This window comes from Eptatretus burgeri, chromosome 9 (assembly GCF_056783735.1).
Source record: "Eptatretus burgeri isolate ZD-2024b chromosome 9, Ebu_testis_v1, whole genome shotgun sequence".
Taxonomy (NCBI): Eukaryota; Metazoa; Chordata; class Myxini; order Myxiniformes; family Myxinidae; genus Eptatretus; species Eptatretus burgeri.
In genome coordinates, this window is record NC_140969.1 from 68,027,567 (window position 1) to 68,054,378 (window position 26,812).

Genomic DNA, 26,812 nt, shown 5'->3' on the forward strand with positions numbered 1-26,812 from the left:
ACCCTTTTTGCGGTGAGTGGCCTGACCTGCTCTTGCACAGAGCGTGCTTCATGGTTTAGCCGATAAGAGTGGCAACAGGGTCCTTGTTCGTGTAACTTTCACAGGACATCTACATCAGCAATCACCAGATCTTTCTTTATCTCAATGCTCCAGAGGAGAGAAGGAAAAGATACATGGGGGATGGGGAAAGGGGAGATGATTTTCCCCCCCTCCCCCACCACCCCTTTCCTGGGTCAACGGTGCTTTTCCACACCACAGCCGTGCTGCGCAGTGTTTCTACTCGGCCCGTCTCTCCAAACACAATTCATTGTTATATTTTAAATCATTCAAAAGGAAAACCCCACATCAGAACATAAACAAAAATTTAACTATATGCAAGCAACAAACAAAGCTTAATAAAAAGGAAAATATTATAAGCAAGTTAGATAAAAACAATAAAAGGAAGCTGAAATCCCCATTCCAGCCCCCACATTCCTCCCTTTTGTTGATGTAAAAACAAATCTGTTTTTGCAAAAACAACAACTCAAGAATCTCAGAATAAAATTTATCCCTGGCTCGCAATGGGATCATCTCTCCACAGAACACTCAGGGTTCGCCCTCCACGAACGCATTGACCGCCACCGCTTCCGGGCAGGCGGTGTCCATGAACCCCATTCGACACCACGATGAAGCTGGATTTTCTCTCTAGAGGTGAGTCCATGCCTGCTGGTCGTGCCCCCTTTCACGACATTACTAAGCAGGTGCCAACCACGTATGCAATCCCTATCACAGAGTGCAATCCCTATATTCAAGTCTCGAAGGCATGGCTCTTTGACAGTATGTGGGGCTCCACCCGCACCCTTTTCCTCCTTCGAGAACACCAGCTCATCTCAGCATCAATGGGAATCATGTCCTAAGACAGGTTGCCTAAAGAGCCTGCAAGAGAGGATCCCACACACACACACACTGGTGACATCCAATTAGGTAATCCCCTTTTCTTCCAACAAAGTACTTTTCTCAGTTTAAATTGTTCGTCGGTATGTTTCTATTGTCTCGTATGAACCCCCCTGAACATGTGTTTCCTCAGCAAGCTCATCCAACATTTTCTGATTTTCCCGAATTACTTGTTGGATTTCCTGCAATGCTTTGTCATTGATTCTTTCTGGTGTTAATTTCGGTGGTTGGAAGTGCTCCATTAGTCCTTCCTTTTTATTGATTACTTGGGCACTTGTTTGTACGTGTGTAATTCACAATATTGAGGGTAAGCATGATCGTGAAGGGACCACTGATGATGTGAGGACTACAATGATGGGAGAAGGGAGTAAGAAATTGGGTCTGGCAGACTCAAAGGTTGGTAAAAGAATGAGAGGAGAAATAACCCTGCATAAAGAGTTGACCTTGACCTGAAGCCTGGTGTTGGCTTAGTGGTTAGGGTGGTGGCTTGGGATCCCAGGGTCCTGAGTTCAAGCCCTGTTGGCTGCTGAATTAACACCAGGGGTTGACTCAGCCCGTCATCCTTCCGAGGTTGGCGAAATGAGTACCAGTGTACTGGTCCCGGTGTATGCCCCGGTTAGAATAGGTGTACCATATCCCTGTGTGGTAAGAGGCGACCAGGATTGGTGTCAGGAAGGGCATCCGACCCTAAAACATTGCCTCAAGAAAAAGCCAACCCCTGCATAGCAGGGTAAAATGGTTGTAAAAACAGGTTTTTATATATATGTATGTATATATATATATATATATATATATATATATATATATATATATATATATATATGTGTATGTATATATATGTATGTATATATATATATATATATATATATATATATATATATATATATATATATATATATATGTGTATGTATATATATATATATATATATATATATATATATATATATATATATATATATATATATATATATATATATATGTGTATGTATATATATGTATGTATATATATATATATATGTATGTATATATATATATATATATATATATATATATATATATATATATATATATATATATATATATATATATAGTTGACCTATCATCAATTGAACACCTATTTGGCACTATCCTTACAGTACACCAGGGCGATGGACAAAAGTAAATGTTGAGTGTGTTCACACCTCCCACACTCCTCAAAACATGGATTGCCCTTGTTCACAATCCCATTTAAGGGAGAGGACATGTGTGGATACTTAGTCCGTAGACAAGATAGACCAACTTTAACTAAAGTAAGAAAGACACCAGCATCAGTGCGAGGGAGAATAGCAGAGATAAGGAGAAATTGGGAAAAAGGGGGGGGGGGTACAATTGTACGGACTATGAGCATTGGTATTACCCTAAGTACAGGACTCTTAAGATGCATGTCGTGATTGAGGCACAAAAAGGTGAACCAAGTGGAGACCTGTGGAAGTAAAGTTGACAGACTATGAGAGATTGAAAAAGGGGGAGGGATTAGAAAGGTCGCTCCACATTTTCAACTTATGCACAAACAAGTTGGACTAATTTGCCCCTTTAGAAGATGGGGGTAAGGGACTTTACTTGGGAAATTCAACATGTCAATATTATGGTGAACATGGTAACGAGATCATAACGGTTAAAGGACGAATTAACGGGACAACCATACCTGTAAAAATACGAGTGAATAACCTTTTGGAACCTCAGGCACCTTAGAATGGTACTTATTGTGTGTGCGGATACAGGGCATACTCATGGCTGCCAGTGGGATGGACAGGATCATGCTATTTATGATATGTAATACCCAGAATTCGCATCACTAACCAAACACCATTGATGCCACAGGACAGACCGAAAAGAGCCATTTCAGAAGTTGAGAGGTTTTTCATGATTGCATTCCCTCCTTTTGGAGCCGCCAAAAGTGCAAGGAAAATTATCAACATGGCAGCATCATTGGAGAAACTTGCCAACACCACGAGCGAGGGATTTCACAAGACAAGTGCAGAACTGGTAGCTATGCGGACGACAGTTATGCAAAACCGTATCGCTCTTGATATGAAACCTCCTGGATCGGTGTTAACCTGGGCTAGACCTCCCAGTGACAAAGTTGTAGTGGTAGTTGTTGCTGTGCCAAAAGCACTGGGGATGGAGAATGGGACAGCAGATGCCATTGGCTTTAAACCAATGGTTGCTGTGTTGCCAAAAAGACTAGGGGTGCTGTCAAATGATGTGGCAGTGTTCGCAATAGGGTTGGAAGCAGCAGCAGTAGCTCCTCCAAAATAAAATGCAGGAATGGAAGCCGTTGTGGTCCCTCCAGTTCCGAAGCCAAAGGTGTTTGTACCCCCAACCCGAAGCTTGGTGCAGCCATGGTGACTGACTCCTCGGCCTATGAGAGGGACTCACTTCAGGACTACCAGCGGACTCAGTTCTTCACACAAGACGAGGAAGTGGAGCTTCGAGACTGCTCCCTAACTGGCAAATTTTTAAAGCCGAAGCAGTAATGTCCGCAGAACTTTCGTCCTGCTCTGGAATTGTCAACCAGTCACTTGGATTCCTTCACTCGGTATTTTCCATTCGTCCATTAAATTCTCTTGACGAACTCAATTTCTTACACAGGAATGCCATTCCATGCCTCACGAACCTCTTCCACCAGAAAAGATGACAAATCAATGGGAGGTCGCCCCGAGAATGGAAAAGCACTGAAGGAGCAAGTCTTACGTCCTGAAATCCTTAAGGATGTTGAGGAATTCCAAAAGTTTGTTAAGGAGCAAAAGCAAGTGCAGGAAGAGATTGGTCCAGCATCTCTGAGGAACGTGCAGAAGGATTTGGAGGATGTCCGGGCGCTGCGACAATTGCTCGGCATAGTGGCGGCGGGGCTACAGCGCAACTCCCTTGCTGCCAACAAACTGAAAGCTGACACTTCCCAGGAGCTTAAGAATGCAGAGATAGCTGTGAGGACAGAGGAGATCCCTCTCAGTCTCCAGCTTGAAAATGGAGCACCGACCGAGTACTTTCAGCGATTGGCAGAGCGTTTTGAGGGCCAGATGCAGCAGTACAAGAAGCAAATTGAGGAGATGGAGAGTCATATCGCTCTCCAAGCCAACTCTCAGCGTATGACTCCACAGGATTTCTCCCAGGCATTGAAGAAGCTCTATGAGACCTTTGTGGCTCTGGCTGGGAATCTGCAGGTCATCCACGAGTCAGTCAAGAGACAGAAGGGGCAATTCCTGAGCCTACGTAAGGCGCACTTCGGCGATTCCACCGATATTTTTGCCACTCGACAGCAAGCGGAGAAGCAGGGTTGCTCCGTTCCCAGTGTCCTCACAGGCCCTATGCCCTTCAGTGATATCCACAACCCAGCCGCACTCGCCCTTGCGGCCTCGCTTGCCCAGCAGCAAGTCCCTTTAGCTTCTCAGGCATAAGGTTCTTTGCTTGGCTCTTCCTTGGGTATTGGATCCACCATTGAAACTGGGTTTGGTGGGTTTGGAGCTGCAAAGCCCGTTGGCAGTCTGAGCGCAGGGTTTGGGGCTACAAGCGGAACCTCAACTGGTTTTAGTTTTGGCAACCCAGGCATGGCACAGTCTGCTGGCCTGACGTTCAATACAACGTTCAACACCCCTTCCCTCAGCCTTGCGTCCGTACAACCTCTGCAGCTTAAAAAGCCACCACCAGGTAACAAGCGAGGGAAGAAGTGATCCGGTTGTAGCAGCATGGAGGACGGCGGTTTGGGAGCGACGGTGTAAAACCTTTTAAGATTCATTCTCACAACAAGGAGTTGCAATGCCGTTTAATGTCAGACCGAAGAAAATAACGTGTACCATTTTTGCACAAATGTTCTCGATTGCCCACATTATAAACGGAATCTAAGTCGAGTAAGATTCTATGTATATCCTTGTGTTATTATGAGCTGTTAATGAACTGACCTCACAGGCAAAATCTTTTCTTTCTTCTTGCCACAGCCACTGGGTAAAGGAAAGTTTGTCTTTGATGTTGGCTGTGAGCTAAATGGAGAGTATGTCATTCAAAAACAGGTAAGCATAATTCTAAACCTTCAAAGGCTTTCATAACTCAATTACTAGTTAGATAGGCAATTCATGGTTTTTTTTTTAATTGATTTAGTATTGAATATTTTTATGCCTCTGCGAACGAAGTCGCCGGAGACAAAATGTTTTCGGGTTGTCCGTCCATCCGTATGTGCAAATTTTCTCTGTTTTCTCTGCAAATGCTGAAACTAAATTTTCACCATAGGTGCGACTACTCATTGCGAATGTTTCAATGATAATTATGATGTCATAGGTCACGTGGTGTGGCAGCCATGTTGGGAAAACGGAAAAAATTTTGACCTCTGTATCTCTGAAACCACACCATGGAAAAAATTGAAACTTGGCACATGTGAATTAGTCCCCATGGGAAATAAGTGTGATTTTTGATGATGTTAGAGGTGGATTTGTTATGACGTCATAATTGCATACGTCAAACACTTTATCCGATCAGTATGAAAATTTGTGAATTTTATGGGGGGGGGGGGTTGATGACGCCATCAGTCATGTGGTTCGGCAGCCATATTTTCTCTTTAACATTAAAGAAAAAACCTCCAAAAACCTTCTTCTCAAAATGGCTGAACAGATCGAGGAAAAACTTTACAAGTATGATCACCTATCCATGAGGAACAAAAAGTTATCCACCTATGACGTCATAGGTCACATGCTTTGGCAGCTATGATTTTTTTTTTTGAGGAATAAACCTTTGAAAATCTTATGGGGACTTATTGGGAATCTTATAAGAATAATCCGTGGAACAGCTTGACAGATTGAGGGTAAGCTTCACACACATGTTCCCAAAAGTCTTGGTGATACCAGGGTGTTCATGAATAACTAATTGGTCACCTGGTCTGGCAGCCATATATATTGAACTAAAATATTTTTTTAATCTTTCTCTTGAACCACTTCATCAATGATCATGAAACTTGGCAATTATGATCTTGTTGTCATGGTAAATATGTTGTTATTGTTTTGGAAAACTTATCCCAGGGGAAGAGCATACATGGACTCGTAGGTGACCTGAGGATCAGGTATTTCATTAGTCTTTGTAAAAATAGTCCTTGATCCCTTGTCAACGGGCTTTTTTGGGGGGGGGGCATGTGTTGGCTAGGTTGTTTGTCCCGTGTAATGTCTTCCCCCCTCCCCTTCTGTTACTTTCAATATTTCTTCCTTCACACCATCGTTCTGTTCATTCCCTCTGTTACTTTCAATCATCCCTCCGTTACCCCATCGGTCCATTTCAATGGTCCACCAATAATCTCCCCTCCATCAAACATCCTTTCAAAAGTCCCTCCTTCACCCCATCGGACTTACCTTCAATCCCGCAGCAGTTTGGTCATCCCTCGGTCGTGCAGGGTTCCTTTCCATGTTCCCTCCATCCACGTATTGCTTGGAAACCCATCGGATGCTCTCGCATGCATGCTCATGTCACGTTTCGCATGTGTATTCGTGACGCTTGGTGTTCAGCATGGCCTGCAAGGCGCGGCCCTTCTCACTGGTATGGTACAGGGCAAAACAGTGCGATTGGGCGTTTTCCGTGTGAAGGAGGGGGCTGGGGGCTCTCGTTTCATCTTTGGGCGCGTGAGAGACGGGACAGGGGCTTCGTTGAAACATCCCTTAGAATGATGTGGCAATTTCCACAAGTGACGTTATGCACCCGTCCCCATCGGCTGCGGACCAATGGGAAGGGGAGAAGGCTTGTGGGAGGAGGGAAAGAAAGCTGATGTGAAGAAGAAGCAGAAAGGTGAAGAGAAGGATTTGTGACAAGCTTGCGTGAGCAGGGATGAAGAGCGTTCCTGAGCAGACGGCTCAGAAAGCAGAAAGGGGAGAAGCAAAAGGCAGAAGGCTGAGGGAGGCAGAAGGCTGAGGGAGGCAGAAAGGAGACACAAATGGGACAAGCTCCCCTGAGCAGAAGACTAAAAGACTGAGAAGGCTCATGAGGGAAGGAACAAAATTGTGTGAGGGAAAATAAAGGAAAGTTTCACAAGCAGTTGGTGTCGAGCTTCTGTGGAAAAACAGCACTCTTTCCACAAGCGTCATCCTGCCCTCTCAGCCCTGTCAGCCACGGATGAGGAGGGTGAATGGTGGCACCTCATCGACGGGGGCCTGAGGAGGAAGGATCTGAAGTAGGGGAGGGCGAATCGCACATCGAGCTCACATATCTAGAACGCCAGAGAGGACTTGCCTACTGGGTCTGGGCACCTTCGGGACACGGCCCCCCATCACTTCACATCACCACTGCCCATCTACCCCATCCTTTTCCCTCTGCATTTTCCTGTATATTTGTGCGAGGTGAGGGAGAGAAGGAAAGACTGCTCTCCTTTTCTCCATTCATTACTTCTATTTTGTTTTCAATCCTTGTTTTATTCTTTGCACCTGATTGAATGATGGACAAGTCTTTTGTTTAAGTAAGATTGAAGAAGAATACATGTTATGGTTAAATCTGCTCTTATGTGCCTTTTTGCTTTCTTGCTCATAAATACTTGTTTTTATATGGTTTCTTGCTTGTGTGTTTGTAATAACGAATTGATTGTTCCTATTTCCAATCTGTCTCGGTTGTCTTTTCCTTTATTGGTCCGCCGCAGTGCACAAGTGAGGTTAAACGGGACGTTCTACCCCAATAATTTGCTTCGTCAGCCAGTGCACACTCACTGTAACGCTCGGCAGTAATCCGAGTGTGCGCTGAGGGCACTGACCTTGATTAGCCGGCCATCTACAGGTATGGTATCACGAGAAGTAGTGTAACCATGCCTGGATTGGCCTTGCCAATTGGTGTTCGTGGTTGCTTTGCAATCTGCCGGTGCATGGAGTTATCTGTGCCCGACGGCGTCAGGACCGGGCGTTTGGGAGGGACCCAAGTACTTCCCCTCATGGCAAGCCTCGAACCCCGGATCCGCGACAATATGTTTTAAATTTCAATCTGATCGGATGCATGGTCTGGCAGCCATAATTATTTAATATTTTGAATGTGGGTTCAGGGAGTTGCACTTTATAATGTGAATATAAATCAAACTTGGAAACAAGTATGTATATAATGATGTAATAATCTGGGCAGAAGCATATCTGATGACGTCGCAAAGTCAAAGAGTGCCCTTCTAGTTTTTAACATAGTTTAAGGTTACTGGAAAAAATTGTTTATGTTTATGTATCTATTGGGGCTGGCAGGAGTTCCTTGAGGTACTCGTCTCTAGGCTGTCTAGCCCGGGTTAGAATCCCGACCCAGCTATAAACTGTCATCACGGTGTCTCGCAGGCATGGTGATCCATCAATGTGTGTGCCGTCCCTGGGATGGACGTTAAACAATATTTCCCGTCTGCCTGCATTAGTTGGTTGACGTTAAAGATCCGACATTGTCCTTTACAAACAGTATGTGAGCTATCGCCGGCACCCTGAACAAATGATGAATGCCTGCCCTGAAGGCAATGGCAAACCACCCAGTATAACCCTAGCCAAGAACCTGTTTTGGCAGCTCCGACGCTCTACAACAGATTATGGTACTGTATATCAGAATCAGAATATATCACATGTAATGACAAAGATATTAGAGGACATTGTACTTTTACATGAATCATAAGGACATTAGTAAGCAGTGCACAAAACCACACAGTGTATAGAATTTGAAGCTGGGGTACCAGTATTGTAACCTATCGGATCACCAAACAAGCCAACCATAATACAAATGGTACATGAAAGACAAGCATAATGACATAATGGATAAATAAATCCATGAAACCTATAAAAAAAATTATTATTATTATTTTCCTTCATCCTGACCTACACAATGTTCTGCATTTCCTACTTCCATTGCCCCAATCTAAAATTCTGCTCAGGAAACTTTTTATGAGGAAGAAGATGCGATCGAGAATCTTCCTACCAAATGGAAACCATCTAAGCTCACCATGCTGACTTTGTGGGACCCAAATGCAGATGGAGAGTCTTAAAAGGTGATTTTGCCACTCTCCCCCAACACCTCATTTTATTTGTTTGATGTCAGCAGCCTTCATTTGTGACAAACTGTTAAGCAAGTAGCATGGCATGGTGGCATGGAAAAGGACTTAAAGACATGTCGATGTGAAACATTCCACGTGACATTAGACTCATAGGTAATAGCTCAAACTTTAATCTCATTTATCCAGTCCCAACACACTCTTGATCATAGGTACCCAGCCACCTTGAGAAAGATTATACAGGCAATAAGCAACTTCTGAGCTTGCACATTTAAAATATGGACCAGAGTTTACACTTGTTCGTAATTTGAATGTAAATGCTACTGTAGCATGTTGTTCTCTTCCACCGAAGGTGATGTACTCTCTTGTTGGATCACTCTGAAAAGAGTTGATTCTAGTCTCATTAATTGATAATTTTCGAAAATATAACCACACGATTCCCTTGAAATAGAAAATGTTGACACGATATGCAGAATTTTCATCACAATAAAAATGTCTCGCTCGATACCCTCGCCGAAGGAGAGAATATTGCATTTGGGTCCGTTTGTTTGTTTGTTACTTACAAAATCGAAGATTTTTCAAGTATATTGGTCAGTCGATTTTTACTTGGCAAAAATTTTTGTTTTGCCAAGTATGTTGGTCTGTAGGATTTGTCTGTGTTTGTTTGTCTGTCTGTCTGTCTGTTTGGATGTCTGTTTGTCACACGATTTTTAGCCACAGTTTTCAAGCAATCGTTTTGAATTTTTTTTTACGTTTGTAGGTGACAGGTCAAGGACGGCAATGCTAAATTTCGGTGAAGATCCGACTCCACATCTGGATACGATAATTATTAAATTTTTAACTGATTCTTCACCATTGAGAGATGGGGCTAAAAACGATATTGCATGACATGTCAAAAGGTTGAGGACGGATTCGGATGAAACTTGATGGACAAGTTGGTTGTGTGACAAGGACGAATTGATTCGATTTTGGTGAAGATCTGAATCCAGATTTGGATTCGAGAATTTTTCAGGTGATTCTTCACCATTGAGAGATGGGGCCAAAGACTATGTAAAGCATGTTATCTCTAAAAGTTGTGGACTTGTGACAAAAGAAGGTGGAAGAATTGGTTAGGTGACAAGAACAAGCCGATTCGATTTTGGTTGAGGTCTGGAATTAGATCCAACCTATCAGTGGCATACAAAATGTCAACCATTCAACCTGGCGGAGATATGTTCTCTACGGAGAGCCGTTCTGTTTCGCCAAGCTGCCACTCTATGAGTGATATTTCATGTTATTCTGTCTGTTTGTCACCTTCAGGACACAATTTTAAACTGATCTTCGCAATGCTTCACCACATCGTAGAGTTTGTCATAAGGAAGAAGCCTATTGTTTTTGAGGTCAAAAGGTCAACATAGGCCAAAGGGCAACAACTTAGGTGGGATTTCTAAAATCCTCAATTTTCATCCGATTAAGTTGAAATTTGAAGAGGGTATATATTTCAGGTCATTGAATTCAACTAGCCAATTATTTTTGAGGTCAACTTGGACCACAAGGTCAACATAGGCCAAAGGTCAACAACTAAGGTGAGATTTCTAAAATCCTTAATTTTCATCCGATTGACTTGAAATTTGAAGAGGATTTATATTTCAGGTCACTGGATTCAACCACCAATACGCCAAAAAGTCAACATAAGCCAAAATTCTAAAATTGTCAATTTTCTTCCGATTCACTTGAAATTTGAAGAGTTGCATGCTTCACCATATAATTCAACCAGCAATTATTTTTGAGGTCAAATTGTTTTATGTATTTTACAAGTATCAAGTTCTGCACGACGTCTTCTTCTTGCTAGTTTGTTTGTCCGCACAGAACTTTCGTGTTTTTCTCTGCAACCGCTGGTCGGATTGAGACAAAATTTTCACCATTGGTGCGACTACTCATGTAGAATGTCTTCCTGATAATTATGACGTCATAGGCCACGTGTTGTGGCAGCCATGTTGGAAAAATGGAAAAACTTTGGACCTTTGTATATCTGAAACCGTACCCAGGAAAAAATTGAAACTTGGCACATAACAAGTTCTCCTCATGTGGAATGAGATTGATATTTTTATGATGTCATAGGCGCCTTTGTTATGACATCATACTTGCATATGTAGAACACTACATCCGATCAGTTTGAAGATTTTTGACGGTCATCTAGGGATAAAATAGTCCACAAAATATTTTGATGATGCCATCGGTCACATGATTTGGCAGCCTTTAAAAAAAAATTTTTAACCTTCAAAAATCTTCTTCTCTGAAATGGCTGAACAGATCAAGATGAACCTTTTTTACACATATGACCACCTATCCATGAGGAACAAAAGGGTCACACATATGACATCATAAGTCACATTGTTTGGCAGCCATATTGGATTTACCCACAAACCAATATCTGCTGCTCTTCCTTCGCTCCAATTGGTTCTTCTGACCACGTCCTTGTTAAAGTGGACATCTCTCTGGCTGTCATCAGAGAACCACCTCACCGCCGTCGAGTCTGGCATTTCACTCAAGCCGACTGGCAGGGTCTCCGAGCAGCCATCAAACTTACAGACTGGTCTCCTATCACTACTTTCTCAAACATCAACTCATCCTGGGAATTCTTTCAAAGAAACTTGCTCTCTCTCATGCACAGATTTATCCCCTCTCGTGTTCAGTTGTCTTACCCTTCCTCCCGCCCTTGGTTTACTGAAGCTTGTGGTGAGGCAGTTGTCTTGAAACAACTTGCCTTTGCCTCATGGAAAGCAAACCCAACTGAGGGCAATCTCAGTTCTTTCCACAAAGCTCGGAACAAGTGTGTATCTACCCTCAGGAGAGCCAGAAAACAACATCTTTCTCATCTCAAGTCTGAACTCTCAAACCTCTCTCCCTCCTCAAAATCCTGGTGGCGTTTAATCAAATCTGTTTCTGGTGTATGTTCCCCCTCCATCCCCTCCCTTACCTCAAATGGCCGCACTGCTGATTCCACACGTGATAAAGCTGAATGTTTAAACTCGGTGTTTGCAGCTAAATCTTGTGTCCTAAACCCATCACTATCTCTACCCACTTTACCCAGTCGCACCCAACTGTCCCTGGACTCTGTATCCTTTTCTCCTGACAAGGTGGAGAGCTTGCTTTCAAACCTCGAGTCAGATTCTGCAACCGGTCCAGACGGCATCAGCCCACGTGTCCTCAAAGCCTGCTCTTCTGCTCTTGCTCACCCTCTCTCTGTTCTATTCACCCTCTCATTTTCCCAAGGTCATCTGCCATCTGCTTGGAAATCTGCTAACATCACTGCCCTGCATAAAAAAGGTGCAAAAACAGATCCCTGTAACTACAGACCAATCAGCCTTCTCCCAATCATCAGCAAGGTTATGGAATCCATCATTGCTTCAGACATGAAATCCTTCCTCTTCTCCAATGGCTTGATTTCCAATCATCAATTTGGTTTCAGACCAGGTCACTCTACCCTGGATATGCTGCTACTGCTCTCCCATCAATGGATGGAGGTCCTCAATGCCAGACAGGAAATCCGAGCCGTATCCCTGGACATATCACGTGCTTTTGACACAGTCTGGCACCCTGCCCTACTCACCAAACTCTCTTCCCATGGTATTCAAGGCCATCTCCACTCATGGCTCGCAGACTTCCTCTCCTGTCGCAGTCAACGTGTGGCCCTAAATGGAGTTCTTTCATCCCCTCTTCCTGTGCAGGCTGGAGTTCCTCAAGGTAGCGTTCTGGGCCCTGTTCTTTTTCTGGTTTTCATCAATGATCTCTCGGACTCTCTGCAAAATCCTCTATTTCTCTTTGCCGACGACTCCACCCTCTGCCGTACCATCTGTCATCCCTCAGACCGGCAAGCAGCAGCTTCTTCGCTCACTGCAGATCTGGATAAAATCACAAACTGGTCCAACACGTGGAACATGTCTTTCAATCCACACAAATCTCACACTCTCACTATGTCTCTTCGAAAGGACCGTTTACAAAACCCCCCCATCCACTTTCTCAACAATCCTCTGGAAGAAGTCTTTTCTTTCAAGCTTCTGGGTCTCACTATCTGCCATGACCTTTCCTGGGAAAGTCACATTTCCAACCTTGCCTCAAAAGCCAGTCGCCGACTGGGAATCCTCCGTCGTGCAAAGTCCTTCCTCGGCCCTCTTGAGCTCCTGACTACTTACAAAGCTTTTGTCCGTAGCCTGATGTTGTACTGCTCTCCCCTCTGGGCTGGTGCTCCTGCCTCCCACCTTTCTCGACTTCACGCTGTCGAAACCAGGGCTTTTAAGATCATTGGCATCTCCCGCAATGAAGCTGAGTCTTTGGGCCTCTCACTCAATCACCGCAGGTTGGTCGGTGGTCTTTCTGTCTTCTACCGACTCCTCTCCAGCCTTGCCCCCCCTGCTCTCTCTGCGTTTTGTCCCAACCACATTTCCACAGGGCGCTCAAGGTCCGCCAACAACCCCCTTCTGGTAAAACTACCAAAATCACGAATCACTGCTCATCTTCACTCTTTCATTCCTCTTTTTTCCCGCCTTTGGAATAAACTTCCTCACTCTATTCTTTCCCATTCTTCCCTCCAGGCTTTCAAAACAGCTGTTCACCACCACCTCTTATCTTCCCCCATCCAAATCCTCGATCTTTTCTACCCCTGATAATCCACCCAAGCCCACTTCCTTCAATTCTCCTGCTTTCCTTCCTGAAAGTCCCTGTAATGTCCATCTTCTCCTCGCCATGTTCCCCGTCCCATCCCCATCCCTCTCCCTTCCACAGTTCACCTGTGTCTGTTCCCCAATGTTTTGTCCCTTCCACTCCCACCCCTCTTGTCTCATGCCTCCTTGCTGTGAGTTGTGTGTTAGCTCTCATACGAGCCTCGACCAAGGTATACAAAAAAAAAAAAAAAAAAAAAAAAAAAAACCTGTAGTAATACACCACTCAAAAGAAGTCCTGGCGAGGGTCTGCAATCTCTGATTGCTCTTTTTCTTGTTACAGTATACGAATTGAACTTGAACGATGTTGTCGTATTCATGATTGTAGGTTCTTGTGCAGTGGAAGAGAAAATAATATGCACTTCAAAATGTGCTTCGTTCAAGTAAATCAGATAAGCTGCTGGAATTTGATTTACACAATATCACTATTTTAGACATCATGGACAAGCAGCATAATACGTTTTCAAAAAAAAGGACAAACAGGCATATTAAACAGAACATGACAACACGGTGAATTATATGCACAACTAAACAGCTCACACTCGCCTCGAAGTTTAGCCTAGGTTTGAATCTTGACCCAGCTATAAACTGTCACCCACTGTTTCACACGCAGAATGATTCAAGTGTGCCATCCCTTCAATGAACGTTAAACTTGGTGTCTCGTCTTGAGGCATTTGGCGATGGATGTTAAAGATCCCATGGTGTCCTTTGTGAAGTGTGGGTGAGCTATCGCCGGCACCATGAGCAAATTCCTGCCCTAACCAGCAGAGGGCATTGCATCAATAGCACAACCACGCCCTCAGCCAATGATACTACCCCACAGTCATGTGCTGCATATGAAGGAGGAAGAACGAAACAGCTTTTAGAAACACTGCAACCATGATAAAAATACATTTAAAAAATGAAAATGGTGCAAAGCAACTTCAAAATTACGATTAAAGAGTGATGAGTGAAAAAAAAAATGGAAGGGAGAGACAGACAACAAAGAAGAGAAGAAAAGTGCATGATAAAAGAATCTTGAAGATGCAAGACAGTTCATTCGTCCGTTTGTGTCATGTTCTTCCCAGAAGGTTGACTGCCATGGATCTCCACCTCTGTCTACCCTGTACTGCCCTTACACATTCCACATAGGTCAACTGCATCCAGTCTGTTATATCCGTCATCCGTTTTATCTTCTGCCTCCCTCTCCTACGTTTTCCATCGATATTCCCCTCCAACAACCGTCTCTATCTACCATCTGCTTTGGTGATGTGACCAAAGTACAGTACTGTATTGTATCTTTCTCTATTTGATATTCTGCACGAGTTTTCTCTTTTCCCCAGCCATTTTGAATACTTCCTTCCTATAAAGTCTTCCTGTAAGCTTAGGATCTTCGGGTCTTGAGTTTGAGCCCCTGTTGTGCTGTTGAAATAACACCAGCTGGGTTAACTCAGCCTGTCATCCTTCCGAGGTCGGCAAAATGAGTACCAGCTTACTGGAAACAGGGGGCACTGCATCAGCAGCACAGCTGCGCTTCCAGAAAATGCTGCAACCAACAACTACATGCTGCATACGAAACACAGTCCTCCTGTGTGTGTAGGGTATGCGGAACATCCTCCTGTATGTCCACATCTCGAATGCATTCAAATTATCAGTAGTCTCCTTGTTTGTTGTGCATGTCTCCACCACATTTAACAAAGATAATAAATGTAGCACCTCAACATTCTTTTCCGACGATTTAGCTTCAGCTTCCTTGATGTTAACATGACCTTCATTCCAACAAAGCTGGTCTTGGCGATCTCAATTCTCCTTCGGATCTCACCATCATATCTCCCATTGACTGTGATAATGTGCCCCAGTTGTGTGAACCTTTTTACTTGTTCGAGGACTTGTCCATATACTTCAATTTTCACTTCTGGGGTAAGGGCTCCACTTATAATCATCGGAGCAGTGGCGGCCTGTCCACAAGAGTGTCTTCCCTCCTCCCCCCCCCCCCCCCCCGTGGGGGTGACAATCCCATGACCGCTATTATTAATACAAATACAAATGAACAGGCAAACAGAGATCATATGTATTACGTGGGAAAATTATGCGCCTAGACCAGGAATCGAACCCAGGTCCTCTGGTGAACCATACCAGTGCTCGACCATTTAATTTCATTAAATCTCTAATTAACCATGTTAACCATGACATGTAATGTTGTTAAACAATGTTAACGACAACACTTAATGCTAATTAGTACAAACAGGGTGCCCAGTGGTCCCACATTTCCCACATTTTGCAAAATGTGTCCCACATTTTTGAAAAAATCCCAAATTTCCCACATTTCCCACATTTTTGTCAAACCTTTAAAATTGTAATGGCTACAGCAGATTTTTTAGCATTGTTAAGCCCAAAAATCTGATAGGGTTTTGCACCCCTGGCCTCTGGAGCATTTTTTTAGGTGTTATTTAATGCACTTTCAATCTTTCTGCTGTGGTAATAAATATAAATAATTGATGGATATCATGGTTATTATAAAATAACACATTTCTCTTCATCATCATGTTCACTGTGTCTGTGATGGTTTTTTAATGCTGAAAGTGTAAGACAACACCATATTGTGATTGCGTATTTATAAATGGCTATTAAAAGATGTACCATTTGAGGTACTTATTTGGAATACTGGTAATACTGGTACATGTAATGTTAACATTCACAACAATTTAACTTGCATATAAGGTGTTTTTTTCCCTTTCATGATACATGTATATTGGATTGTTGCTTGGCATATACATGTATATACAATTCCTTAACCTATTTGCTTTCCTGCTTACAGGTGTAGTTGTAGAATCTGTTTTACAAGCAAGAGAACATATTATTAATTCATCAAAATGCCATGACATACAACAAAATTTAAGGAAAATTCGATGAATAGTGTGGACAAGAATGGGCATGCGCTTCGCCAGTGGGTACAAAATAAATCAGACCAGGAAGCTCATTGTGCGTTTTGCAAGAAAGACATTGATATTAGCAATGGTGGTGTTTATCAACTGCAAAGACATGCTGAAGGAACAAAGCATATTAGAGTGGCTAAAACTGCAATAGCATCTGGACAGTCAAAGCTGAAAATTGGGTCAGGTGGGGTATATTTGTCACAAGCATCAACCTCTGGAGCATCCCAAAAATGAACTCTTTCACACCAGGACAAAGTTACAAAAGCAGAAGCTATATGGGTCATGAAAGTTGCACAAGACAATTTATCTTTCAGATCATGTGATAAGATAGCTGAAACATTTCAAGAAATGTTCGCCGACAGTGATGTTGCAAGGGATATGAAACTTAACTGAAGTAAAGTCTCATATGTAGTCTCACATGGACTTGGTTCTTTCTTTCATGAAGATCTTGTTACAAAGATTAGGAACACTTCTACATTTTATGCCATCTTGTTAGATGAAACTACTCATGACCAGATGAAAAAGCAACTAGATATCCATATTCGTTTTTGGAATGATGGATTGATTGACACACGCTACCTGAAGTCAAAGATGTTGGGTCATGCAACAGCTCAAATTCTGAGGGAGACCCTTTCAGACGCATTGGAAGAAGATGGTCTTGATTTAAAAAACATGATTATGCTGGGAATGGATGCACCTAATGTAAACAAAGCATTATGGGAAAAAATGGATGCAGACTGCAAGGCTGCAGGTTCCCATGGGCTTGTTGATGTAGGATCATGCAACATACACACAGTACACAATGCATTTGGAAAAGCAATGGGTGTTCTAGAATCGTGGGGCATGGACAGTTTTCTTGATCAGCTATTAAAGTTCTTCCATCAAACAGCATCACGTAAAGATGACTACTCCCAAATTCAAGCTTTGATGGAGGTGGAGAACCATGTTCTTCAACGCTATGTTAGCAATCGATGGTTGAGCATTGGCCCTGTATTGGAAAGAGTGATAGAGCAATGGAAAAGTTTGGTTGAGTACTTCACTGTCTTCCTCCCAAAAGAAAATGTGAAGCTGCTTATTTCTAGTCAGAGATACAACGACGTTAGAAAACAGCTGTGTGACCTGACCCTGCTCAGATTGCACTTCCTGCAGTACCTTACCAGTGAATTTAATGGGTTCCTCAATCTTTTCCAGTCTCAAGAGCCACTCATACTTGTCCTTTATTCAGAGCTCTCAGATCTCTTGAAGAACATACTTTAGAAATTTCTGAAATGTGAAGTCATAAAAGACAAAGAAGGCCAAGATTTGCTTGATACTGACATTATGAAGAAGGACCTGATGTTATCCAATGACTGCATTGCCATTGGTGAATCAACAAGATGGCTTCTGCCAAAGAAGAACATCACTCCATTGGATAAAGTTGGTTTCTTCTCAGATGTCAAGGATGCATATGCTGCTGTAGCAAAGCATTTGATTAATCGCCTTCCACTGGACAATTCTTTGCTGAGGCGATTACGTTTCTTACATCCACTGATGAGACAGCAGGAGAAATCAATGGATTCTATCAAAGCAGCTGCCCATGAAATTTCCTCATATCTTTTCTGATAAATACATAGATCAAATTGGTGATGAATGGAAGCTTTACCAGGCTGAGAATGAAATCAATGAATCCTGGTTCATGGAGGAATGAGGCTCATATCAGGGAGTTGATAGATATTGGGCCAGAGTGTTGGATGTGAAGACCTCTACTGGCAAAGAGAAGTACCCCATTCTTGGACAGCTTGTGAAAGTTGTTTTGGCCATATCACATGGACAGGCTGATGTTGAAAGGGGTTTTTCACTGAACAAATATACAGTCACTTCACAGAGAACCCATCTGAGTGAAAATGCTGTGAATGGTTTGAGAACCATAAAAGATGCAGTGACCCAAAATGGAAAGGGTGAACCATGCCAAGTTACAGTTACCAAATCGATGCTGGAGAGTGTGCACCAAGCACATAGGAAATACAAAGCAGATAGAGATGCAAAACAGGAGATGGAGAAACAGAAGCTAAAAAAAGAAGCTGAAGAAAAAGAGCAGCAAAAAGCAAAGGATCAGATGGAGCTCCAAAAGACTGAGGAAAAAAAACTCAGGGAACAAAAGGACAGACTTCTACTAGACCTGAAAACAGCTGATAAACTTGTGCCTGAAGTGAATGAACGTCTGAAGAAAGCTCTGGCATCAAAATCTCAAAGAATGGTAGAAATTTGTGCAGCTCAGACCCTCCTTGAATCAGGACATAATAAGCTGTCACAAACCAATTCCAGCTTGGAAAAATTGGAAAAAAAAACTGTCTCAGTGCAGAAAAAGAAAATTGTAATGTGGGTGATCAGTGTGATCTGCCTCTCAGGTCAGGGTGATGGTGTTAGTGGTGTTGGGAAATAAATGGAAACAGTCCTAATGTATTATATGTTTGAAGGAGTTAATCTGTTAAATCATAAACCATGTAAATAAGTTTCATTGTAATAAAGTTTTTTCATGGGTGCTATGATGACTTTGCTTTGTTCAGCCATTGAACCTGGCATCATGTATGGTATCACATTTATATATTATGTTCTTTTGCATATGAATAGGGCTATTTTCACTTTGTAGCATTAAAGCCCTCACCGAAGTAAGACAGATTTATTTTCACATGTTATTTATAATTCAATGCTCGAGAAATGATTTTATGATTTTTTTCTCCATAATAGTCATACTGTTTATATTTTATGTTCTAAAGCCCACTTGGCACTGATAGTTGTACTCCAGAATGTAACCAGTTTGAGTAATAACATCTTAAATAAAAAACTAAAGTGTTTTGAAAGTCCAATATTAATATGTGTTATATTTGCATTGTGTACACTCCTGAATTTGTGCATTTTAATTAAGATTACATATACTGTTATATACTGAAACATGTACAATAGTATAAAGGCTTTCATCAATGCTAACCTAATCATGAGGAATACATGATATTTATGCAACCATAGGCCATACATGTACTAAGTAAGATGATGTAACCATACAGACACTGTATTGCTTCATGTAGTAGTTATTATGTATATTTTTTAATTGAAATAGGTGGATATAGGATGTTTACTGCTTATAATGTTGATACCATACAATCTGAGCACCCTAATTAGTTTGATAGCTTTAACTGCATTCAAATTTTGAAATCCCACATTTTCCCACAAAAAAATCCCACATTTTTTTTTGGCAGCCACCTGGTACACTGTACAAATGAATAAATAAACAAACTTACATGACAGACACGCAAGTGACATGTTTACTCACAAGCAACTTTTCCAGGACGTTCTTGATTTGTCATAAATGATCTATAGATGTTTCCATGATGATTTATGTATTTTTACGAGTTATACCCAGCTACCAACTACCATTTTGATTACAGCACCACACATAAATGCACACACACGGGGACTACAACTTACCTGGCACAGAAACCACCCTGAAATTGGTTTCCATCTCAGACGACGAACTTTATTTTCCCATTTGTTTATTTATTTTGGGTATCTGCAGGGAATCGATACATTTAAAAACCCTTCTCTGATCGATTGGTACATCCAACGGCACAGCATCTTGTCGTTTTTATAAAAGAATGATGGGTTATCGTGTACTTATGCAATGAGATGTATCGATGGATACGAAATGGGATACCCATGACCCACGTGACGAAAATTTCTGGGTTATGCCATGTCGCTACCCTGAGTACATGGAGATTCTACTCAAGGGTACCTAAACCTTTGTAGCGACATGAAAGGTAATAGCAAATGATCCCCAACCCCATTCCTTATAGTGTGTGTGTAGGGAGGTGCTCTAGACCCGCCCAATAAACAACAACAAAAAAATCAACAATTTGATTTCTTCAAAATGCCAACAGGGGTGTTTCATTACCGATCAGCTTGCTATCACTTACCAAATCAAGCGTTCCGTTGGAGCGCTTGCTTGAGTGCTTAAGCCACTTGGCGAGGGCTCTACCAGCTATGATTGATAAAGTAACACACCCCTGGATTAGAACAGCAACGGGTAACACTGGGCACCCCAGCTCATGATCGATAGAGTTTCACACACCTTCCTTTGATATTCCGTCAAAGGGCGGAGGAGCTCCTTGTGAGCCAACGGCCATCCATATCTAGTGCCCAACTGTGTCTGCGGACGTCCTCCTGCAGTTGGGTCACTTCTTATTAGGAGGTTGGTGGCAGGATTTGCACTCCGGCCACCGTAAAACCCTTCATTCCGCAAAACGCAAAAACGCAAAAAAATCTGAAAACCCACTCCGTGGGAGTACCTCTTGTGCAGCTTCCCTTCGCAGGGCAGCTCACTGGATGACGGGATTAGGGCAAAGCCTTCGGGATCCCCAATCTTTGATAGGAGGGAAACCACGGGGTAACATCCCTGCGTCAGATTGCGGGAGAGTGTGTCAGAGTGGTGCTGAGGTGTCGTCCACCAGACGGCGGTCTCCTTGGGTTAACCTGAGGCGGTCCCTTCGGGTGGGTGCCTGGAATGTCCTATCCCTAAGAGAGGATGATCACCTGTCTCTGTTATCATCTGAGCTCAAGCGTTTGGACATCGGGATTGCAGCTCTCTCTGAGGTTTGGAGACCGGATTGCGGCGAGATAATGGTGGGTGGTTACACCTACTATTGGTCTGGTCGCTCTGATGGTTACCATACCCAAGGAGTTGCTGTAGCTGTGTCCAATAAGCTGACCCCAATGATAATTGAGGTAACACCGGTCAACGAGCGTATTATGAGATTAAGGATTCGTCACTCCTTAGGTGTCATTTCCCTGGTCTCTGTTTATGCTCCGACTGAGGCGAGTGATCTCACCGTGAAGGATGCATTCTACGCCACACTCGAGTCTGTGGTTGATCAGTGCCCCAGACGAGATACACTTCTAGTCTTGGGGGATTTCAATGCATCGACTGGAACTGATAGGGACGGTTATGAGATGTGTGTTGGTCCCCATGGGTCAGGAACTATGAACCAGAATGGCACTAAGTTCCTTGACTTTGCAAGAAGTCATGGACTTAGGGTGGCTGGTTCATGGTTTCAGCGCCCACAAGCTCATCGCTGGACTTGGTATTCCAACGCTGGCGGTGTGGCAAAGGAGATTGACCATGTCCTCATTGACAGTCGTTGGAGGATGATCCAGAACTGCAGGGTCTACCGGAGTGCTCAGTTCCTCAATACTGACCACAGGCTTGTTGTAGCAACTCTAAAGCTGCACCTTAAATCCTGGAGAATGGTACCATCCCAGCCGAGGCTGGATGTTGCCAAGCTCAGGGATGAGAGAGCAGCTGAGGAGTTTGCGAACAGGCTGAGTGGACACTTGGGGGGTCTGGGTGCTTTGGGGGGTCCTGAAGAGTTGTGGAGCGCCTTCAAGACCACCGTCCTTGATGTTGCCGGTGGATGCCTTGGAGCTCACCGCAGGGCAAAGAAGAATTTTATCTCTCAAGGGACACTGGATACCATTGACCAGAGTCGCAGGGCCAGGCTGAATGGCAGAGCTGAGCTGTTCAGGGAGCTGAGGCGTAAAACTGTACGTGCACTGAGGGTGGACAAGGAGGCCTATGTGCGAGGAATCTGTGAGGGGGTAGAGCATCACCTGTGGACAGGTGATTCTCGTCCCGCTTACAGGGGAATTCGCGCATTACGTTCATCCAAGCCCATCCCTCGGAGCACTACAGTTCGAGCAGAGAGTGGTAGGCTCTTGACAGAGGAGTCTGAAGTGAAGGCCCGCTGGGCCGGTTACTTTGAGCGGTTGTACCAGGCTGATCCCCCAACTGTCGAGTTGGACGTCAAGGGTGTTACAATCCCTGTTGCTGACCCTCGAATCAACTGTGGTCCACCTACGCTTGTGGAAACACGGGCTGCGGTGAACCAGTTGAAACGGGGCAAAGCTCCAGGGATCTGTGGCATCCATGCCGAACTTCTCAAGGCTGGTGGAAATGCTGCACTCGTGTCGTTGCATGCAGTTTTGTGCTCTGCCTGGAACACAGGCATCATCCCAACTGACTGGAAGAGGGGCCTTGTTCTCCCTCTCTGGAAAGGGAAGGGTGATCGCCAAGACTGCAACAACTACCGAGGGGTGACGCTGCTCTCAGTGCCGGGCAAGGTCTTTGCTCGGATAATTCTCGATAGGGTTCGCCACCATCTGCTTGAGCACCAGCGTCCAGAGCAGTCAGGCTTTACACCAAAGAGGTCAACGATTGACCGTATCCTTGCCCTTCGTGTCCTCACCGAACGCAGACGAGAGTTTCGGCAGGGGCTGCTTGCAGCCTATGTTGATCTCTGTAAAGCGTTCGATTCAGTGAATCGGGATGTCCTCTGGAGGATTCTTGGTCTTCGTGGGGTGCCACCAAAACTGATCGATCTGATGTCTGAACTCTACTCTGGTACTGAGAGTGCTGTGAAGTGTGGTGGTACCATCTCTGACTTATTTCCAGTTGTTACTGGAGTTCGTCAGGGATGTGTACTTGCCCCCACACTTTTCAGCACTTGTATGGACTGGATTCTAGGGAGGATGTCGGAGAGATCAAGTTGCGGTGCGTCATTTGGGAATGTCAAGATCTCGGACCTTGACTTTGCAGATGATGCAGTCATCTTTGCGGAGACTTTAGACATCCTCTTGGGGGGCCTTCGAGGTGCTGAATGAGGAGTCGGAGCCGTTGGGATTACGGGTTTCTTTGGTCAAAACTAAGATCCAGGCTTTCGGTGACATCTTGGATGCTGCTGTCCTGTCTGTGTCTGTTTGTGGTGAGGATGTTGAGGTCGTGGAGAGATTCACTTACCTTGGCAGTGATATTCATGTCTCTGCTGGCTGCGAGTCAGAGGTCAATAGACGTCTGGGTCGGGCCTGGGGAGTCATGGATTCACTGGATCATGGGGTGTGGCGCTGCCGGTACCTGTGCGGGAGGACGAAAGTCCGAGTCTTCAGGTCCTTGGTACTTCCAGTCTTGCTCTATGGGTGCGAGACTTGGACTCTGACCAAGGATCTGAGACGGAGACTTAATTCCTTTGGTACCAGGTCTCTTCGGAGAATCCTTGGCTATCGCTGGTCGGATTTTGTGTCCAACGAGCGGTTGCTGAGAGAGACTCGGATGAGATTTGTTACCTGCATAGTCCGTGAGCGTCAGTTGCGGCTGTATGGACATGTGGCTCGTTTTCCTGACTCTGATCCTGCTCACCAGATTCTCTCAGCGAGGGAGTCTCATGAGTGGAGGAGGCCAGTGGGTCGACCACGTGCCTCATGGTTGCAACAGGTTGACCATCATCTCAAGGAGATGGGGATGGGCCTGGCATCTGCCTGGGGGATGGCCAGACGGAGGCCCCTGGAGTACTGGCGGAAAGTGGACGCAGCGACATGCTGTTCTGGCACATGCTCCCACACCTGACCTGACCTTTGATATTCCCAGGTTGCTTTTCTTATGACCCACCTCGGATTTGCCATTTGATCTCAGGTTCCTCTCCATCTTCTGAAACCTGCTTGCTCAATCTCAACCAGATTATGTATTCCAAGATCTTTAGTGATACCTTGCTTGCATGTGGAATCAAGGCAATGGTTCTGGTTCGGTTATTTGAACACCCTGCTCCAGATATGTGTCCAGATAGCTGTTGATATTTTGATTGCCTCCTTCTCAACTACCTTAAAGAGCTCTATTGGAATTTAACCAGCACGGAGTGTATGTTAAGTTACGAAACAGCGAGCTGGCGATTGCCAAGCCAGCTGTTCCTTTTCAACGGTTTGGCGAGTGTTTAAGTTTTAAGGAGAGTGCTTAAGCCACTTGGCGAGCGCTCTACAAGAAACTTGGTAACTGAATGCACTCCTGATGCTTTTCCATTTGCCAGCTCTTTAAAGGCTCTTCCTTTTTCTTTTTATTGGTACCATACTCTGTACAGAGCGTCGGTGCTGCGGAAGCAGTTTACTTGGCTATTGGGCACAATCCTGGACGGGTCGCCACTCCGACACAGGACACTCGAATGACTCGATCATCCCCAGCAAGCTGGTATTCTTCCTTTCTCACATTCTATCACTGTTGGTTCATGCTATGCCTGGTGTTGGCTTAATGGTTAGGGTGGTAGGCTTAGGATCCTCGGATCCTGAGTTGAAATCCCACTGGGCTGTTGAATTAATACCAGGTGGGGTTGACTCTGCCTGTCATCCTTCCGAGGTCGGGAAAACGAGTGCCAGTTTGCTGGTATCCTATGTCGGAGTGGTGACCCATCTAGGATTGTGTCCAATAGCCAAGGAGACTGCTTAGGCAGCACCAACGCTCTGCACAGAGTATGGTCCCAATGGATGGCTGGATGGTTCATGCTCAAATTCTCTTTCTTCAAAGGTTGCCTTCATGTTGCTGTGTCGTTTGCATCATTTTTCTTTATATAGTTATTCCGTCTTTCTTTCACTTGTGTTTCTTCTCTCAGACTGTTCTACTCTTAAGGACTCCCAATCCTGTGATCTCTCTGCTATTTGAAAAAAAATCTGTGTTCTCCACTTTTATTGTCATTTTCTATCTCTATGCATCCCTTTTTGAAATGTTTCGTTAGCTTGTCGTTACAAATCGTCATTTCGTCGTTTTATGCTCTCTCTTGATACACCTTCCCCGAGAGGAACTGCCTACCAAGGTTAACCAGCCCCACGTGCCCGAAGCAACTGGTTTTAAGGCGCCCGCAGCGATTCTCCTTTCATCTCTACACCCGTTAGTGAGAACAACCCTGCCACGAGGAGGCTGGTACGAGGCCACACTGTCAGAGACTGAGACGCTGACCAGTTGGAGTATTTCATGCACCTTGAGAGCTTATGCTCAATGACACTCCGCTGCATCACAGTCCGTGGCATTCATAAACATTCATTTGATTTCTTAATTTATGCACACGAGCACAACACCCACAGGGTGATTGCGTCACGCCCCCCCCCTCCACCACAATGACACACACACACACACACACACACACACACACGTGGCCAATTACATTTTTACTGTGAGTAAACTGACACGTGCTATTCTGAAAACTCAACCCCTCCCCCACCGAAAGTCCTCCCCTCTAAAGCCTCAACCACTCCCTCCCGACTCTGTCCCATTTTTGTTCTTTTTTTAATGTCAATTCCCGAGTCTGGGAAAGCTGCGTTGAGCAAGATTTTTCCCTCTTCCAGCCCTTATAAAGTCACGAGAACAATGGGAATGTCATGTGACCAATTGTTCGATTGTTTGGCACGTGGTCCAGTGCTTGCTATATCCCCGCTGACTGTGACATCACAACAGATCATGTGGTTGGGATGTAAACGTAGATTATGACCTCATTTGTAGATCTGGTTCTCTTGCGGGAGTGCGAATGCGGATTAGGATGTCACTGTAGATCTGGTTCTCTTGCTGGAGTGAGAAGGATTGTCATTCGGCTTTAGCGTTCGCTGCGTGAGATGTCCAGAGAGAGAGAGAGAGAGAGAGAGAGAGAGAGAGAGAGAGAGAGAGAGAGATAGATAGATATAGAGAGAGATTCGCCTTCGAGTTATGTTCCTGAGAGTTTGTATTGTTCCGGCCACGGTTACCAAGTGTATTATGAGGGGGTTTAATCCCTGTTTGTTCTCGGAAGAGCCGGACCTGGGGCCACCGCTCACGATTAACTTCGTGGTACGGTGGGTTGCTTCAGAACCACGAACGCCACTCAGTCAACCACGAGTTCCAGTGTCCACCGTCTAATTTTGCCATTTCACTCAAGGTCACGTGGTTTCCTGAATGGGGAGCGTGCCCTCGGCAAAGCACCAATCTTATCTTGATTACATCAAAATTAGGGTGGCCGAGTGTTTTAACCACTGGTGCATGCCGACTATTACAGGACAAGTCCTGTGGTAATTACTTCCCAGTCTATCTAGGTTCGGACAATGCTGGATCAATGGAAGGAAAGGACAAGCAAGGACAGGTTGGAATTTCAACAAAGCAATTTATTAATAAGGAAAATAAATAAATAAAAATCAACCAAAATAATCGTAAGCAAATAAATAATCAACCAGGCACTGAGAGAAAAAGGGACAAAGGGCAGATGCTTATCTCTATGCCTTACTTAACAATTAAACATAGACAAGGGTACCCAGCAGATTATTCAGGGGGAAGAGAAATCGTCTTGCTCACCAAAGAGAAGTCGTCCATCAAACAAAAACGTCCTGAAATGAGTGAGCATGCCTCATCCGTTGCCAGTGCCCAGCCTTGCCGTGCACCCACTCGCGAGCAG

At 44.2% G+C, this 26,812-nt stretch overlaps 2 protein-coding genes across 5 annotated transcripts in view; both read left to right on the forward strand.

Moving 5' to 3' along the window:
- LOC147020282 (radial spoke head 1 homolog) overlaps positions 1–25,942 on the forward strand; it is a 44,769-nt gene extending 18,827 nt beyond the window's left edge. The window contains exons 6-8 of one of the 4 annotated variants that reach the window (XM_085895551.1): positions 4,908–4,979; positions 8,819–8,932; positions 24,485–25,942. In XM_085895551.1, coding sequence (XP_085751677.1) covers positions 4,908–4,979; positions 8,819–8,929 — 183 coding nt within the window. In that variant the 3' untranslated portion in view covers positions 8,930–8,932; positions 24,485–25,942. Of the gene's footprint in view, positions 1–2,793; positions 3,275–4,907; positions 4,980–8,818; positions 9,441–24,484 lie in introns of those variants that run through there. The other 3 variants (XM_085895550.1, XM_085895549.1, XM_085895552.1) reach the window with 3 other exon arrangements.
- On the forward strand, positions 3,502–4,805 carry LOC147020283 (nucleoporin p58/p45-like). The gene is given in 1 exon segment (XM_085895548.1): positions 3,502–4,805. A coding segment is annotated over 1 exon segment (1,077 nt). The 5' UTR covers positions 3,502–3,566; the 3' UTR covers positions 4,644–4,805.
- Positions 25,943–26,812: the final 870 nt, after the last annotated feature.